This window comes from Electrophorus electricus, chromosome 3, assembly GCF_013358815.1.
Source record: "Electrophorus electricus isolate fEleEle1 chromosome 3, fEleEle1.pri, whole genome shotgun sequence".
NCBI classification, from domain to species: domain Eukaryota; kingdom Metazoa; phylum Chordata; class Actinopteri; order Gymnotiformes; family Gymnotidae; genus Electrophorus; species Electrophorus electricus.
In genome coordinates, this window is record NC_049537.1 from 6,376,740 (window position 1) to 6,392,203 (window position 15,464).

The window sequence follows — 15,464 nt, forward strand, 5'->3', positions numbered from 1 at the left end:
GCAAATGTTTTTAATGCATTTTATTATATATAGCACTTTATTAGTGTGTGACTTTTTCTTGAGGAAAAGTGAATCAATCATATGTAATGCACAACATGCATGGACAAATATTATATATATATATATATATATATATATATATATATATTTTTTTTTATATGCATATATGCATATATGCGCATATGAATAACAGACAATAGTCTCTGGCACAAAAATCTTGAGTGCCACATCAATTTCTGATACTCAGTCAAAATTAACCTCATTAAAATACACAAATACAACCACGTAAACACAACTGTTAATTATTCTCATTTGCTATGTGCCATTCAATAGGTAGCTGTGAGTAGTCTTGTGTAGCAGAGATAAAGTGATCGTGTTCCAGCTGGGCTGCCCATCATGTCCTCATTTATGACCCAGACAAAAGGCCACATCCCACCTCGGTCATGTGCTCTGCCCAGCAGCTCGAGCATGAGGCTGGGGTGCCTGGGTTCTATGCCATGCTGCCAGTCACTCACTCATGTGTGGTCTTTAAAGACAGTCCCACAGGTCATGGGGATTTTAACACAAGCAATTCATTGCAACCCTGTGCCGTGGCATGGTCTGGTACCAAGGCTGTGATAGGAGCACTGATTAATGTAGATGATGCCATGGTTCTCTCAATTACTGAACAAAACTGAGGGAAGAGGGAAAGTGTTTGCACTTGTGTGCGCATGTGGGAGAGAAGACTGATGGCTGGCAACAACAGTTGTCTTTGCCACAGACTCTGTTACCAGCCACCAGACTCTGTGGTGCTCTTGACTTCTCTGTAGTGCAGTGAGCAGCCATCCTTCAGGTTCGGTTCCACTCCTGATCCACAGATTTAAACCCTGACCACAGTCTCATATTACAAGAGCTCTGAAAGACACTGAGTAAACAGTGCCCCACAGCCAAGATTGCATGGAACCTCCAATTCACCTTGAGAAGCTCTGTATTCAATAATATGAAGATTTGGTATAAACATGATGGTTACAAATAAAACAGAATAGCATAATGGACTGATTAATTTTTAAAACTTGAGTTGGTGGAATACTGAAAAACACATGTTAAATATTTGGATATGAACTGGCATTAAAAAATGAGGATGAAACAGAGACCTTCTTGGACTCAGTGGACTTCATAAGGAGGGTGGGTTTATAAGACTAGTAGCACAGATACACTGATATCGATACAATGATAACACAGGTATACAATGATATAAAGTACATTACTTAAGAAAGCAGCTGTCACTTGCATAATAAAAGAGGACATAGTTAATTGCTGTCTACTGTTTTTAATCATCCCAAAGAAACATTAACTCGGCATTTATTAAATTTTTCATTCATTCAGTGATTATGGCAGATAGTCAGACTTTTGTTTATATAATCTAAGTGTGTTTCATTTTGAGTGTTTGATGTGAAACAGAGCAAATTAGCTACAGAGCAGTATGTGTGAAATTAATGAGTGACTGAAGTGTAGTTTAAGCTGTTATTAGGCATGTAGTGAACATGTGGATCTAGAATGGTGTACTCAGACCACTGATTTTAACAACTGTTGTTAATAACTGTAGCTGATTTACATGTCACAGTAAAAGTGCACCATTTCGCGATAGCTTGTTACATGCTATCACTTAATCATGCTGAATAATCTGATCTCAAAAGTAGCCATTCAAATGAACAAGACTAGCATAATTTTTGCATTTGGAGCTGGAGGCCAGGCCTGCTGTGGTGCTTTTAAACACACAGCAGGCAGAGGGGAAGGGCTGGCCTACTTACACCTCCCAAGCACATAGCTCCACAGCTAACCCAGGGGACAGCATGCACGCTCAGCCACATGTCTGCAGGCGCCAAGGGGCCAAGCCTATACACTCCACTCCCACCTGCTACCACCACTGGAGCCTGGAGCTTCATCAGAGCTGAACTATCAGAGGATTATGAGCCTTCCATGTCTTTCAGCAGTATGAATCTACTCTTGTAGGTTATCCTGATTCAGAGGCACATTCTGGCAAATGGTTGTTGTGAAGTGCAATTATGTGTCTTTATGATGTGTGCACTCTGTGAACACTACATTGGAACTAAACCAATAATACACCCATCCATACACCCATCCATTATATAAAGCAAGAGTGACCAGTGTGACTGTATCTTCTCATTAAGCACACAAGAGCATACCTGATTCTACCTGTTTCAGTTGGTAGTGGGTCAGGTCCTGCTTGGCTGGAATGAAAACCTACAGCCAGACTGGCCCATTGCAGAAGACTGCCCACCCCAGGAATTAAATAGATTTTAATGAAGTCCCTAAGTATTTTGAAGAGCAGCAGCCCCGACTCAGAATGCAAATCTCCCAGCATTCCAAATGAAGGAATTCTTATGCTCCATACTATATACCCCATGACACATCTAGCAGGGGTTTCTAAGAGCTCAGTCCACCCCCCTGTCTCTCTCCCTCACCCTTCTCTCCTTCTCCACTGCTCTCTCTACATAAGTCTATGCTGAGCAGTGAGACTGCTGTTAGACTCACTTTCAGACCACTAAGAAATGTGATCTGAAGATGCTCTAAGTACGGAAATAAACATGAATCTGAAGATCAATACAGTCTCTTTGCCTAATTTCCATCACAACTGAAAAGAAATGTCGAGTCCACTGAGGCTGATGGCTGCGTGCCATTACCACTGAACTGCAGCTGTAATCCCAGACAAGGAGCTCTCACCTGTAAATGGGATCCTGCATCACCATCATCTTACTCTCATCCCACGTCCATTCTTTTTTCTACAGGAAAGAGAAAGATTATTTTTTAATTTTATATATAAGTATATATAAAATGTTGAAGGAAGTAAAATTCATAATTGGGGGAACTGATTTTTTGCACTGTGTTGCATACACAATTCACTCAATTGCTTTGATCTTAATTAAAAGGGTTGCACTGTCTCCACAAAAATTTGCATTGCAATTACACATTGGCAATGAATACAGCCCAGGACACCATTTTAACATATTTCAACTACACATTGTGCCATTAAGTCAGCTATCAGACAGGGACTGTTCTTATTGATTCAAAGCCTACATTTAGCCATCCAGCAAACTGTAGCCTTGGTATGATTTCTTATTCCCCCCTCCCCCCAACCACCAAACTAGAGCTTCACATACAAACCAATTATATGATGGTAGCATTATATGGCCAGATATATGGTAGCATATATCTGGCTTTTCATCAACTAGAAATATTAGAACTAGAAATATTTTAAATTCTGCTGTTTTCACTTAGAATTAATTTAGAAAATATATTTAAAATTATTTACAAACTGTAGGCCTGTGTTTTTGGAAACATTAGGCTCTATTCCAGCCTCATTGGACAGACAACCATAAAACCATGTTCAGCGTCACCAGGTCACTCATCCTTCAAATATGGACTATAGCAAGTGAGACTATATACAAACATACTTGTGTAGCACTTTCTTGTAAGTTGATCCTTTAGCTAGATATCACTTATGTTAACTTGTTTACAAAGGATAATGCAAAAAGATTTGGTTTAGATGTGATCATGTCCCAAGGTATAGTTTTTTGCAGTTCAGTGAAGGGTGACATCTCACCAACATGCATTATGAGAGCTTGATTTTCACATTACAGTGGTCTGACTGCTTTAACCCGCTTCACTGAATTACAGCTGATTGCTCTTCTTCTGACCAGCCCACGCCACACAGTTCCCAAGCTGCAATTATTCTGTACTTGTGCAACCACCGAGCAGGAAAACACTATGATCATTCCAAATAATGTGATCTACATGGAGAAGGCCAGTCATGCTCATGACCATTCTCCCAGGACAGCTCATCATTATACTCTAAGTAACCACGGAGGTGAACCATTTATCAAACTATGACCTCATGGAACCTAAAAACCAATGGTGAAAAGGACCCATCACCTTTTTCTTTTTGCGGAGGACAACTTTGACCCCATCCACAGACACCATGATGTTGACTTTTTTCTTCTTGATGTTCTTCACTTTGAATTCATACTGTACAAAGAGGAAAGAACAGGAAGAACAAACCGTGAAAATTAGCAATTACAAAAACAAGAACAAAGCAATTAATTTTCCAATCCCCTTGGGGCATAAATATACTTACATTAATTAACCTAACTTCAATCTGACACCAAGAGAAACCAACAAGCTTGTCTCTGTAAAAATCAGCACAGCACTTTGTTGCTACTAATGTTTTACTGGCATTTACAAATAACAAGCTCTTTTCCCAAGGTGTAATTAACATTTAAGCGATTAAAACGTGAAACAGGATGCTTCAGCTTTGAAAGTGCCAGGTCTCATGATCTGCGGGGTGGGCATTTATTTATTTATTTATTTTTAAAAGAGTGGCCCTGAAGAACAAATGGCTCAGGTATATTTATATCAGAATGTCCCTTCAGTATGGATCTCTGACACTCTACAGTGTAATCAGAGGCTTGCACACAGCAGTACTGTCTAGAGATCTGTGGATGGTTATGTAACGCTAGAACTACAAAACAGGCACTAATTCTTCAGAGAAGCCATAAAGAAAAATAGGAAATCAAAAAGAAGCTGTCCAGCACATTTAAACAACAGTTAAATAGGGTGTGCGAGAGTGAGTGAATTTAAGGTCTTCAGATCTGACTTTATATTTTGCACATTGAATAGGATTTAAAAGAGGAGAAGTGCCCTTGGCACTAACTGAAGTCTATAGAATAAAGAGCGAAAGAAATATGAAGTGGCTTTCAACATCAACACTATTTTTGCACATTTTTTTGTTTTTACAGATAAAGACAAATCCTGACTCCATGAGCTGCACCTCAAATAGAATAAATTTACCTAGAACATACCCAGCCCTTTTCACTTAAAAAACAAAACAATAAACACAAACAACAAGCAAAGAAACTCCCTCAACATCGAGCCTCAACACATGGTGAAACAAACAATGGCTGCATGTTCATAATGCACAGGGCAACAGCAAGCCCAAACAGCTCACACTTAGCTATGGGTGTGCTGTTGCCAGGTGCGTTGAAACACTAACATTAGACTGGTAACACCGCTTGTTTGCGCCTCCAGCCCTGTCTGCCCCATTATCCATCACAGTGCTTCCCTAATTGTGTTTCTTTCAGTCCCCTGTTTCTGCAGGTGCTGAATACACAGCTAAAAAAAAAATGGAAAATGGGTCACTCCAGTAGTTTGCCCTCTCCAGTAAATACAATAATTTTCTAGAAAATTATCATATGATTATATCAAATAAAATGACTATAACTGTCATCATCATGTGAACAGCTAATGCATGTAAAGTCAGAGTATCAAATGAATACAGAATTAAAGTGTGCATTAGTCTTGTAGCCATAAAACATTACAGATCCGCTACAACAGGTCAGTAAGGCAACACAGCCAGCATGGAAGACATCAGATCTCTAAGCGAGCTTTAATGCTTCATGCTTGAGAGAGGAATACACGGCCATGTCAACCGACCACATCAAGCACAGCTCACAACTTTGCAGAGGGCAAACTTATCTATAGACCTGCAAACTTAGCTATATACCCGCACACTGGCTTGGGAGGAGTATCTGACTATTATTATGTGATGAAAATGTGATGAAAATTAGAAGAAGCTGAGACCCAGTTTCTCAAACCCAAACAAAGAGATGCATAGAACTTGCCTCGAATTCCACTCAAAGTTTAACGCGCAAGGTCGCAGCAACCTTCCGACATCTGTCTGCCATTTGCTAAAAGGTTTAGGAAGCAGTGGACACCAGGTGACCGGCAGGCTGCTATCCACTTCACAAGCACAGTAAAGAGTAGGAACCAAATCAAAAATAGAGAAAGCATAAAAAGGCTGGGGCTTCCCTGTTCTAACAACAGCAACTTGTAAAACTGATTTTCTGAGTCACCTTTAGCTATACACTGTCATTATATTCTAGCACAAAACCATCATACTGCTGGACAACCATATAATTGTGTCATCTTAAACTCAAAAGGAAATGCACTGATCCAATTTCTTTGATGAGGTTTAGTGATATATATATATATATATATATATATATATATATATATATATATATATAGAGCGGCTCTGGAAAACATAAGAGACCACTCCAATTTTTTTCTTAAATCGGCATCTCCACATGTACAGCAGACATTCCATTCAAGTGTTTGTTGAATTCCTTCACAGACACACCTCATTCTGCTTAATGAGATACTGAATAGGTGATCACCTTAACAAAATCCTATTCTAATAGAACCAGTTGGATGGGAAAAGCAGTGCTAGGTCTACCCAAAACGTAAGTGTAGTCAAAATACAGCTACAGACCATGCCAAAAGAGTTGAAAAGAAAGTTTCTTAATGAGGAAAAGAAGGGTTCAGTTGTAGCTTTAATGGCAGAGGGACACAGGGAGTGTCAGGTTGCTTCTATCTTGAAAATTTAGAAAACTACAGTTCATAAGAACAAGGTCAAGCAGCAAACACATGGGACAACAAAAGTTACTGGCAGAGGTCGAAAACGACTCTCCACCGACCGTGATGATCGCCACCTCATTCGATTGTCACTTAACAACCGTAAAATGACATCAAGTGACCTACAAAAAGAATAGCATGCAGCATCTGGGGTGAATTGCACAGCGAGGGGTGAAGTTGTGTAAAGCTAGAAAAAAGCCCTTCATCAATGAGAAGCAAAGAAGAGCCAGACAGAAGTTTGCAAAAGACCATAAGTATTGTACCACAGAGGACTGGAGTAAGGTCATCTTCTCTGATTAATGCAATTTTCAGCTTTGTCCAACACCTGGTCATGTAATGGTTAGACAGAGACCTGGAGAGGCTTACAAGCCAGAGTGTCTGTGAAATTTGGTGCAGGATTGGTGATGATCTGGGGGTGTTTCTGCAAGGCTGAAATCGGGCAGATTTGACTTTGTGAAGGATGCATGAATCAAGCCACTTAAAAGCTGTTCTGGAAGAAAACTGCTCTGACAATGTTTCCCAACTCTGATTGTTTTTTTCAACAGGTCAATGCTCCATGTCACACAGCCAGGTCAATCAAAGTGTGGATGAGGGATCACCAGATCAAGACCCTATCATGGCTAGGCCAATCTCCAGACCTGAACCCCATTGAAAACCTCTAGAATGTGAATAAGAGGAAGATGGATGGTCACAAGCCATCAACCAAAGCCAAGTTCCTGGAATTTCTGTACCAGGAGTGCCGTAAAGTTACCCAACAGCAATATGAAAGACTGGTGGAAAGCATGTCAAGACGCATGAAAGCTGTGATTAAAAATCAGGGTTATTCCACCAAATATTGATTTCTTGACTCATCCCAATTTGAAATATCAGTACTGTCTTGTTTATAAATGAATATGAGTGTTTTCTTTGCATTATTTGTGGTCTGAAATTTCTGTAACTGTTTTGTTATTTTGACCATTAGTCATTTTCATTAAAAAAACATGCTCTAAAATACAATATTTTTAACTGGAATTTGGAAGAAATGTTGCCAGTAGTTTATAGAATAAAACAAAACTGCTCAGCCTGGTCAAACACATACCCATCAATTGTAAAACTAGAGAAACTGAATTTTGTAGTGGTCTCATTTTTTTCCCCAGAGCTGTATATATAAATAAAAAAACAAACAACACAATTCGATTTTGAATTCACACTCTCTTATTCGATTTCCAATTCACCCTAAAAGAGTCATTTATGGCATTTAGCTGACGCTTTCATCCAAAGCAACTTATAATTATGACTGAGTACAACAGAGGCAACTTGGCAGTAGTGGGGCTTGAACCAGCAACCTTCCGATTAAAAGTCAAGTATCTTAACTACTGAGCTACCACTACAATTTCCTGCCCTATTTAGGATCGGCCTAGAAGATCAATCACATACAAATATGGTATTAGGTAACAGGTTGTCTAATTTCAATAGAATCCATCAAAAATACTGCAATAATTAAAATAGCAAATTCCAATACACCCAGTCACTGCTGCTGGATGCCACCTTAGAGGCTCTCCTGCAACGAAGAGCGTCAGTGAAGCCCCAAGCCTGATGCTAACCAATTTACAAACCCAATTTAGGATCAGCCTAGAAGACACTCAGTCACATACAAATATGGTGTTGGGGAACAGGTCGTCTCATTTTATACTCCTCCAGTCACCCTGGAATATGATTTGGATTATCTGATACATTATGCCAAGATCAAACCATTCATGGCTCAGTTATACAATTATGCACACTGTTGCAAAGGGCATTAAGAAATCACACAGGGGTAGATGAAAATAATTTCTAGATATTTTACGGCAACAGATGTCATCTTGCTTATATATTTAGTGGTTTCTACTAATCCAAACAGTGTACAAGTCACAGGATTTAAGCGATGCCTATGAGATTAAGTGTGCGACTGATCAGTTTCTTAACTAGCAAGGCTTTGTAGTTGCAAATACATTGGGTGTAAATGGCCACTGCCTACCTGCCTGTGCAGTATTAGCCAGCACCCCCTGTAAGACACCCAAATCTACAGTTCTGGTGAAGTGGCTGAAGGCTTCCAACACGACAATGTTTCACCTTCTAAGTTGCAATAAAACAAAGGAAGCGGATCTCCCCAATGAAGCTGGCTGAGGCTTGAGCAAGGGGCATAATAAAAGAAGCCATGTGATAGGGTTTGAAGAGACGGGAGATTTGTTCTGTGTCCATGGCTACTAAGGGCACAATAGTGGATGGCGTTTCCATAGCGACCCACAGAACTATCCCCAAGACATCCAGCAGAACAATAGGAATGGGGAGCAGTTTGCTGCAAATTGAACTCATTCGATCAAATGAAATCCTCCACAAACTATATCTCAATATGGTTTATGCAAGCATAATGAGAAGCATGCTTTTCATCAGGTGCATGGAGGAGAATAAATGTAAGTCAAGTGTAACAGGCAAAACCAAACATCTTAGGAATGAAATGTAATGTCACATGGTTTGACAAATTACATTAAGAATCTTTCCACTTTCAAAATATGTCTGACCAAAATCTTTCGATCAAATTTGCACTTTAAATTTTCTCCACTTATTGCCTCTCCTTGAAGACAACATTCAATAACATCTGTTTAGCCCAAACAAAATTAAAACAGAAGAAAGTCCGAATGGTGATGAAAGCTTGGCAGCTTTCCTCAGTGGGGAGAGATACACTTCATCAAAATGTAAACTTGTGACAAATTCCAATTAGAGCAGAAATGCACTGGCCTTTGGTCTGACAAAATATGCATTTTATCAGACAATGACTCATAAGCTCAGTTGACTTTGAAGTGGTTTTTGTTACAAATACCTGACAGTAATCTTTAGTTCCCTTGATACCCCCAGCACACCTACAACAGGGTCAGATCAGAGAGGAAACAAATTTAACTAAGCGTTATAAAGCATTATATTATAAAGCATCATATATAGATTACTACACATCTACATACATTCCTACTATCTTACAATGATTGTGTAGGCCTGTAAATTAACATTCATGGCTAACCATGTATGAGCTCCCTTATTATTTAATGTCATTAATATTTCAGTGAAGTGCAGGAGAAGGTAACAGAGAGAAAGCAGAAAAGACTCCATTACAACCTGCTTTTTGTTTTCAGTGGTGTGTTTGAGCAGTAATATTTTATTTGTTTGTATGTGTGTGAGGGGGACTCATTATACTCTGTCACATATACTTGCAAAACAGTGTTTCAAATGAAAAAGGCTTCCTTTAAAGAATTTCTAGCTTTGCTAACTTTACAAATAAATTCAACATGGGATCATAGCCTTTTTAATGACCATCAATATCCATTAATAATATAACAAAACAAAATTAATTAATACAATTAGCCATTAATAAACAAAAATATTTTATTATTAACAATAAAATAAACAAGATAAACAAACTCAAGTCTTTAACAGTTATGAAAAAAAAAGAAAAGAAAAGGGCGTAACAGCGTTTGCAAGGTCAAGAAATCAAACATTTTGTTTTATGGATAACATATAAACTAGTGGTCATACTTTTAGAAATGCCAAGCCTCACCACCACAGAAAATTTCCTTTTGTCCTTACTTGCAATTCTGCTCTCCATAAAATGTTATTTCAATGAAACCTCCAGGGGGTCAGGTGTCACAGATTTTGCAAGATTATGGACTCCACAAGAGTTGAAAAGAAACATGATAGTAAAAGGCCTGGGAGGGTTATGGAAGGCAGTTTTAGGGTCACTTCTAATTAGAGGAGACGTTCAAGATTCATGATGGCCACAGCAATCTCACGCTTTCTACTGGCACTAGGGAAAGAGCCTGCTCTATTATCAAGTCTGTCCAAGGGCTCCAGGCTTTATTCCATTGAGGCAGCAGTGACAGAGGAGCACCTCCCAGGCATCAGAGCCATTTCTCCATGTTCACAGAGTAACTAATAAAATCAAAACACCACCTGCATCATTCTGACAATGAATGACAGCTAAGCTAAACATATCTATTGCTTCAATTCCCATTTCCACAGCTAAGGCTCTGTCCTTTCTCAGTCAGAACAGTGGGATAAACAACATTCCATGGTCATCACAACAGAATCTCTGCAAAGAGACGGGTCCAGGATTTAAATACACCCCCCCCCCCCAACCCCCAATCACAGGCCCCACAACCAGCCACAATCTGTGGTGACAGAGCACAGAAACACAAATAACAAATCATATGATCTGGTCTTTTAGACTTTTTCAGTCTTCAGGAAAATATTTCTCAATTAGAATGGACGAATCATGGTCCATTAAAAAAAAAGAATGACATTTTGACATTATTTCAATCTTATCAATATGTGTGCCTAGGAGCAAGTCTGATCAGTATCCTAATAAACAAGACTTTGATGTTGTAAATACACTGGGTCAAAATGGCCACTGCCTACCTGCAGCTTATTGCCTGTGCATTGACTTGGTTGCCTCTCAAATGGGGCAAAGCTCACTCACATTAATGAATTTCCCTGTGTGCTCACATTGTGTCGCCATGTTTAAATTATTTCTTTGCAGCCAATGTTTTCCTATTTTATGAAATAGTCTTCCACCATCACCAAAGCCACCTGAATATTCCTGACTGCAAGCATAGGGGCACCCCCTCTATCTTTACTGGAGACCCCAGGCAATACTGTCTCCTGGAAACTGAGGCTACAGTAGACCTATGCTTTAAAAGGTCAATCTCATAAAGATGCCACTAAACTGTCTCCAGTGTGAATTCATTTTTGGAAAGGTTACTTCCAAACACAGAAATTACAATAATTATGTTTTGAGCAGGTTATACCTCCTAACCACCCTTAAACCCGTGTTAATGCAATTCTTCTGAGACCAAAATTGGAGAGAAATTTGGCGGGTTCTATATCCATTATTGACAGTGCTTTCCCTAGCTGCAATCAGTTCACTGACTTAGCTTTTCACCACTGAGCATATTTTTGCTTCAGAATGATCATTAATTCAGATAGGAGCAACTACTTCCCCCTACCATATCCTTGACCAAGAAAGCTGTGAAACAAGCAGCTATATCATTTCCCATCACTTTAGCCCAATAGTTCCAAAAGTTGGCCAGGCAGCCAGACGTGAGTGTTTGGAGCTGTGTGTTCCTCTGAAAGGCAACAGCTGACAGATTAAAATGGCCTCATGCTGCCAGCCAGGCCTCTTCATCATCTCCTCCTCCTCTTGTCTCACAAAGGCTTTGGCACCACGGCAGGACATTAGCGATGCAACAATACCGAAGAGCACCCGCATAGCCGAACTGGAGAGCTTTTTCAAGGACGCTGTGTGTGTCAGAGCGAAGGCATGATGTCGTTCCTGAAGTGCAGAAAAGCTCTCGATACTCAGCCAAACCTCCTAGCTAAGAGACATGGACAGGCAGGTCTGTTCAACACCTGCTTTCCAAAGCATCACGCAATAGTATTTCTTCTATTGGATGACAGTTCTGGGTACTATCAGGTACAAAAGCAAAGCATTTTTGAATGTCAGCAATTTCTTAAATGACTATTATAAATTCTAGCACATAGTCCAAAGACAGATGGGTATTATTAAGTGCATGTAAAGAGTGCTTGTATAATATGACTAAACACTTGGGCTCATTAACTAATATTAAATTATAAATTACATCTCTCAGTGCTGCTTTAAAGCAAAATGAAAACATGACTCAAGTAGATCTGAGTGATACTCTAGAATATGACAGTGTTTCATATTAAAGTCTTAATAGCTGTTAAAAATAAAATCTTACTGATTCGCTGTTTAGTATGCTCCTCTCTGATAGCTCTATCTGTCATTGCTGGCAAAGCTAATCAAAAGTGTCTACACCACTCAGATCTCTATAGTTTTACTGTAGTGTTTCACATGTTGTTACCATGGTTACTGAACAAACCCCCATCATCTATAATCATCTAGATTTCAATTTCGATAAGCCTTTATTTGCATATTACCATGCATGAAGAAGAGCACAGATTAATAATTTTGCGAGTGCGGGACCCAATCCAGATTTTCCAATGCATCACCACACACAAGTACACACTGCATTTTTGTGCAGCAAAAGCAACAGCTGCTCACTACAAATGTAGTATCCACAGTGTGCCTAAATGTTGCACATGTAGCTATATGGAAAAATGAGTTATCTATGAATAAAAGAGATGTATTTATTTATTTACTTATTTACTGGAGGTTTAAAAAAAATGCTTGTCCATGTCTTTGTAGTGGCCACTTAGAGGACTTCTTTTGCATGCTTCCACTTTCTTTCCACAAGGCCATATTTCCTATAAACCTGTCCAACACCTGGCTCTGAAACATGTCCAGACTCTTGTTGGATCTTGTGTGCAGCCCAATGAGAATACATTTTGAAGACAGGTGTGAATGCATGCCTGATTGCAACCAGATCATATTGAGCTGTCCTGCTCCTAAACTGGGCCAACAGACACATTTTCTTGATTAACTAAGTATATTGAGGTCTGTTTGCATGTAACCCAACTCTAAAAAACATAGTTGCATATTGTTATTGTACATCATATACACTGTCTGGCCAAAAAAAAAAGGTCACATACACTAATATTTCGTTGGACCGCCTTTACCATTGATTACGGCAAGCATTCTCTGTGGCATCATTTCCACAAGCTGCTGCAATGTCATATCATTTATTTCTGTCCAGAGTTGCATTAATTTTCCCCCCAAGATCTTGTATTGATGATGGCAGATTTGGACCACTGCATAGTCTTCTCCAGCACATCCCAAAGATTTTCAATGGGGTTCAGGTCTGGACTCTGTGGTGGCCAATCCATGTGTGAAAATGATGTCTCATGCTCCCTGAACCACTCTTTCACAATTTGAGCCCAGTGAATCCTGGAATTGTCATCTTGGAATATGCCCATGCCATCAGGGAAGAAAAAAATCCATTAATGGAATAATATGGTCGTTCAGTATATTCAGATAGTCAGCTGACCTCATTCTTTGGGCACATAACGTTGCTGAACCTAGACCTGACCAACTGCAGCAACCCCAGATCATAGCACTGACCCCATAGGCTTGTATGGTAGGCACAAGGCATGATGGGTGCATCACTTCAGCTGCTCTCTTCTTACCCTGATGCAGCCATTACTCTGGAACATGGTACATCTGGACTCATCAGACCACATGACCTTCTTCCATTGCTCCAGAGTCCAATCTTTATGCTCCCTAGCAAATTGAAGCCATTTTTGCTGGTTAGCCTCACTGACAAGTGGTTTTCTTAAGGCTACACAGCTGTTTAGTCCTAATCCCTTGAGTTCCCTCTGCATTGTGCATGTGAAAATGCTCTTACTTTCATTATTAAGCATATCCCTGAGTTCAACTGTTGTTTTTCTACGATTTGATTTCACCACATGTTTAAGTGATCGCCGATCATGGTCATTCAAGATTTTTTTTCCGACCACATTTCTTCCTCAAAGACGATGTTTCCCCACTTTTGAATAATGTGTCGGACAGTTCTTAACCTGATTTTAGTAGTTTCAGCAATCTCCTTTAATGTTTTCTCTGCTTGATATATACCAATAATTTGACCCTTTTGAAACAGATTAACATCTTTTCCACGACCACAGGATGTGTCTTTCAACATGGTTGTTTAACAAATGAGAAGCTACTCACTGCATCAGTTAGGGTTAAATAACTTGTTGCCAGCTGAAACATAATCACACATGCCGTAATTATCCAATGGGAGGCTCTTACCTATTTGCTTATTTAAATCCAGGTGGCGACCTTTTGTTTTGGCCAGGCAGTGTGTGTGTGTGTGTGTGTGTGTGTGTATTTTGTACATAATAGGGTATCTCCATATTCTGTTTAAAAATAAGGAGGTTATGCATTACATTACATAACATCATACAATGCATTACTGCTATATCAGGAAAAAACATTCCTCGCTAATGACATGTATAACTACAATTAATATCTTAAGTAATTAGTCCAATGAAATTAATTAACTGTCTTTGGTGAGAACTGCTGAAAGTGTACATTGATGATTTAAGATTCATAATCTTTTTTGCTCCATATTTATTGGGGATTAAACATAGATGGCTGTTCTCAAGCAGGACTGTCAGATCAGAATTACTGATTACTGAAGATTACCCCAGGCAGGGAAAACCAGGAACTTGGCTGATCAGACATGCAGAAAAAACTTTTTACTTTCATTCTAAACTGTAACTTAAGGAAGCATCACAATCAATTACCCAAGACAACTAGACAGACAGTACTTATTGGCAGTTAATTTTAATTATGAAAAATGACATTTTCAAGTTCAGTCAGGAAAAGCTGCTGTTACCAAGACTGTCCAGTACCTTAACAGTAGTCCTTTGAACAGTTCACTCTACAAATAGTAGACTTGAAAAATGAAAATAATTTCCTTGGATCTTACTCTCTTTCATCTCTTAATAACCTCTACAGTAGAAATTGATGTCACATTCCAGTATCCAGTACTACATCACATTAGGGCTATACAACAAAGATGCTGTTTAAATAGATGCTGTTTAATGGTGCAGGTGGAGCCCAAAAACACATAATTAGGTTGCACTGTATTCTATTGTTGCTTAGATTAGAAAATCACAAAGATTAGAAAATTACAAAGTAAAACACATGAAACCCCTTAAGCAATTCTGCTGTTTTTCATGAAACAATATAACACTTCTGATCAAAGCACAGTTGGAGATAATAGCAAAAAAAATGGTTAAAATATCTTAATCACATTAGCTGCACCTGTTGCTCTTTCTAGCAGCAACTTAAAAGACCAGTTGCATGATATTCCTACATAGAGTATCAATAACAAGTATATCAGCTGATATATTATTTGCTGATAAGCACAATTTTTTATGTATTGTTATAGCTTCGATATCAAAAGTTCTATATCAAAAGTTTTGGCCTTTTTATTTTGCAATTTTTTTTGCATTAAACAGAGTATCTGATGTCTGTGACTGTGTAGTGATGCAGTCACGTTTCC

At 39.0% G+C, this 15,464-nt stretch overlaps 1 protein-coding gene across 4 annotated transcripts in view; it reads right to left on the minus strand.

Moving 5' to 3' along the window:
- The window catches only part of nos1apa (nitric oxide synthase 1 (neuronal) adaptor protein a), a 75,773-nt gene that overhangs the window by 47,764 nt on the left and 12,545 nt on the right, over positions 1-15,464 (minus strand). For all 4 annotated transcript variants that reach the window (XM_026998818.2, XM_026998819.2, XM_026998823.2 and 1 more), the window contains exons 3-4: positions 3,934-4,026; positions 2,725-2,783 (exon numbers count right to left, since the gene is read on the minus strand). In XM_026998818.2, the coding sequence (XP_026854619.2) occupies positions 2,725-2,783; positions 3,934-4,026 (152 nt within the window). The remainder of the gene's footprint in view (positions 1-2,724; positions 2,784-3,933; positions 4,027-15,464) is intronic.